This window comes from Sinocyclocheilus rhinocerous, unplaced genomic scaffold (assembly GCF_001515625.1).
Source record: "Sinocyclocheilus rhinocerous isolate Xijiao unplaced genomic scaffold, SAMN03320098_v1.1 scaffold2846, whole genome shotgun sequence".
Classification (NCBI taxonomy): domain Eukaryota; kingdom Metazoa; phylum Chordata; class Actinopteri; order Cypriniformes; family Cyprinidae; genus Sinocyclocheilus; species Sinocyclocheilus rhinocerous.
This window is the reverse complement of record NW_015636113.1, coordinates 116,190-119,877: the sequence shown is the minus strand read 5'-3', so window position 1 is coordinate 119,877 and position 3,688 is coordinate 116,190. Positions and strand designations below refer to the sequence as shown.

Genomic DNA, 3,688 nt, shown 5'->3' with positions numbered 1-3,688 from the left:
AAATGTAAAGTTTATCATTTTATAAAACTTTTTGTTTTTGTGAAAACTTGTATCTGAACTGTAAATTATGCTTTTTACAGTAATTTTACAGTTTAATATGGTACTATAGACATTGCCCTACTCCGCTCATATGGTATTAATTTTATTTGTGCAGGTCTTAAAAAAGTCTTAAATTTGAGCTTAAAAATCCTGCAGAAACCCTGTTAAAGGATGACAGTATTAAATGAAACCAGTTGACAAACACCTAAAACTTTCAGTAGTCAAAATTCTGTGCATCAAAAGCTAGTAATTGAAGTAAATTGCTATACTTAAAGGCAGATGTTGTTTGAACACTGACTCTTAACATTAAATTTAATATAAAATGGGTATGTATAGCACACTGTGCTAATGTAAATTGCTTATTTGACAACTTATGCCATGTTAGAGATTTAGATTATTGCAGGGTTAATTAAACATCTCAGTTCAGTTGAAGCATTAGCCTGAAGAAGCTTAGAATTCTGGAATAGATGGTATCAGGTCTGGTCCGCAGGTCTGCACTTATATCACTGGTCCAGTTAGAGTTGCATTTCACAGAATGAAACATGAAGTTCCAAAATGTTACACAATAACACCGTGTTGGGATGCAGCTTTAACCGATGGACATCATGTGACTGAGGGAGAGACATGGAAAGTGTCTGTATGATATGGATCTAAACACTGGACGTTCCGCACTACCTGCTAGCTCTCTCAGCCAAAATATTTAGTTTGACAGTCTGCTGCAAACCCCTCAGGTGAAGTCCACCATTTCCTGCATAAATTGCATTGAGGAAGTCACGCCATTTATTTACGTCTTTACTCAGGTTACATCATATTTTTTAACCAATAGGGCCACAAGCAAACAGTTGGCATCCAGCTCCTGACCTTAGTGACACGATACATTATTTATCTTACAGATGTTGAAGTGTGTTGCTGCAGAATGGTCACGTTGCTTGTGTTATCTTGGCAATAGGGAGCCATTTATCTCTTGACAACAACAACGTTAGGACTGACATTTTGTATTTACTTTACTTGGATTGAGTCAGTTCTGTATGTGTTTATCTACGTCATCAAGAGCCTTTTAGATATACTGAGAGGAATTCACTCAGAATGAGTTGCAGTCACTGATATTGTTATTATTGCACATGCTATATATATATATATATATATATATATATATATATTACTTTAACATCCACTACCATTCAAAAGTTTGGGGTCAGTAAGATTTTAGTGTTTTTTTTTTTGGAATGAAATCATCGAGGATGCATTAAATTGATCAAAAGTGACAGAGACATTTATAATGTTACAGAAGATTTCTATTTCAATTAATTATTCTCTTTCAAACTTTATGTTCATCAAAGAATCCTGAAATAGACATCACTGTTTCCACAAAGCTATTGAGTAGCGCAACTTTTTTCAACATTAATAATAATTGGAAGAAATGTTTCTTGAGCACCAAATCAGCATATTAAAATGATTTCTAAAGTAGCATGTGTTTCTGAAGACTGAAGTAATGGCTGCTACATTTTAAAATATTTAAAAATGGAAAGCAGTTGTTTTTAATTAGTAATGATAGTTCACAATATTACTTTTCTTACTGTAGTTTTAATCAAATGAATGAAGACTTTGTGAGCATAAGAGACTTCTTTAAAAAAAAAATCTTTAACTTTAAAGACTCCAAATCTTTTGAATGGTATATTCTTTGAAAATAATTCTTGTGAAGAAAACAAATCTTGTTATATTGCTATTTAAATATTAATACTGAAATACTAGACAAAAAAACTGATTACAATTTTTTTCTGAAGTCTTTTTGTGTTACTTATGCTTTGTGTGATGTCATGTCAACTTAATAGCTTGACCCATATTCTCATTTTACCTTCTCAGGTCACCACACCATATATATTGGTGTGCATGTGCCTAAGAGCTACCGGCGACGGAGACGTCATCGCCGACGCACCAGTCACAAGGACAGAAAGGAGAAAGTGACTGAGAATGCTTCGGACAGGTCAGATGCAGAGAACAATGAGGAGGCCAGCAACAGCATCCTCAAACCACTCAGTAAGCGCTTGCCAAAGAGCCGTCAGTTCACATTAATGCTGAGGGCTTCTTCATAGAGCCAGTCACAAACGCACACACACACACTCACATACACACACAGCTACAAGCCAAGGCTGCTGCTGACTCTACTTAGTCAGAACAGATATCCAGAGCTGCCTAGCCAGCGGATGAGTGTGTTTGGACAGACAGGGGCTAGGGCCCCTGCGTGTAAGTAATAACCATCCAAATGGGTCACGACTGCCTGACGTGAGCCGCTGGAGGAGGGAAGTATGTGTGTCTGAGATTTCTAATGGTGAAGGATTATACGCCCAAGGGAGAATCACTTAGGAGGTGTTTCTGTTGATTTGGATGCCAGGACTTTGAATGCTCTCCAATGATGTGATAGCTGAAAGGGAGAATGAGGAGGAAGAGAGGAGGTGAAAGGGATCGCATAAGCGAGGGAGAGGCAGACACAGAGAAAGAACATGATAATTTCTAAGGTCATGTGAGGAAAATTTTGCCCTAAAATTGCCCTACAGTGGTCATGTAGACTTATTTTCAGAAGTCAAAGTCAAGAAATGTAGGCTTAAATTAATTGTTTGCCAAAATAAAGAAAATCCTGTCATCATTTACATTGCTGTTATTTTTTCTTTCAAACAGTCTTTTCAGTAAGTAATCTTACCACCGGTTATCTTAACAGTAACTTCGAAAAGCCCAGGAGAAACCAAGGCAGAACACCGTATAACACCAGTTACCGTGCTTTGACTTTGTTTTGGAACGCTCAAATTGAGTTACGGTACTCTGCCTTTGTTTAGCAGTGCTTGTGGATTGTATGAAGTTACTGTGCCGGCCTGGAGTTATACGGTATTCTGCCTTTGTTTTACTGTCCATTAAAGTCTGCCACGTTTAAATTACGGTGTATCTTGTGTTATTTTATACATCTGTCTGCAGTTTTTTAGACAAACTAACTAGATAGATCGCAATCTACCAAACTGCTCCATATAACAAAGCACTGTAAACAAGCAAAGACTAGATAACTTGGCAACAATAATTTATCGTAAATAATCTTTAAACTTTTTTTTTTCTTTTTTAAAATGCAGATTATTCTCTCAGTACCAGCTTGTTAGATTGGGTCTGCCCACTTCTGCACGCGTGTGGACTCGAATGCCATGACAACGTAGCGTATCACACATAAAATCAGTAGAGTTCGCAATTAAATCCATATCCTACCTTTTCTTGTAACCCGATAAAATCCATGGCAATGAACGTCATCGGAGATGTTTAATCCACAAGCATTCTGAGAATGATTCCTACTTGCTGGCGTTCACATCAATACACAAGTCATCCTTTTAGTTTAGTTAAGGCTATTTTCATTCAATTCACTGTAAAAGCAATAGACTAAGTATGTCTTTAATTCTTTAATGTTAGTGAACATTGCAAATAAATCGGTTGCAAAACGGTGTCCACTCACATGTTTAAAGGGGTCATATGATGCTTTTTCACTTTTTCAACTTTAGTTGGTGTGTAACGATCCTTTTGAGCATTACGAAGATTTGTAAAGTTGCAAAGACTAAAGTCTCAACTCCAAAGAGATATTCTTTATAAAAGTTAAGAGTCAGCCACACCTACCTAA

The 3,688-nt window shown here is 36.6% G+C and overlaps 1 protein-coding gene across 10 annotated transcripts in view; it reads left to right on the top strand.

The window, feature by feature from the left end:
- The window catches only part of LOC107747688 (electrogenic sodium bicarbonate cotransporter 1-like), a 70,295-nt gene that overhangs the window by 12,224 nt on the left and 54,383 nt on the right, over positions 1 to 3,688 (top strand). For all 10 annotated transcript variants that reach the window (XM_016562287.1, XM_016562286.1, XM_016562284.1 and 7 more), the window contains one exon: positions 1,903 to 2,076. In XM_016562287.1, the coding sequence (XP_016417773.1) occupies positions 1,903 to 2,076 (174 nt within the window). The remainder of the gene's footprint in view (positions 1 to 1,902; positions 2,077 to 3,688) is intronic.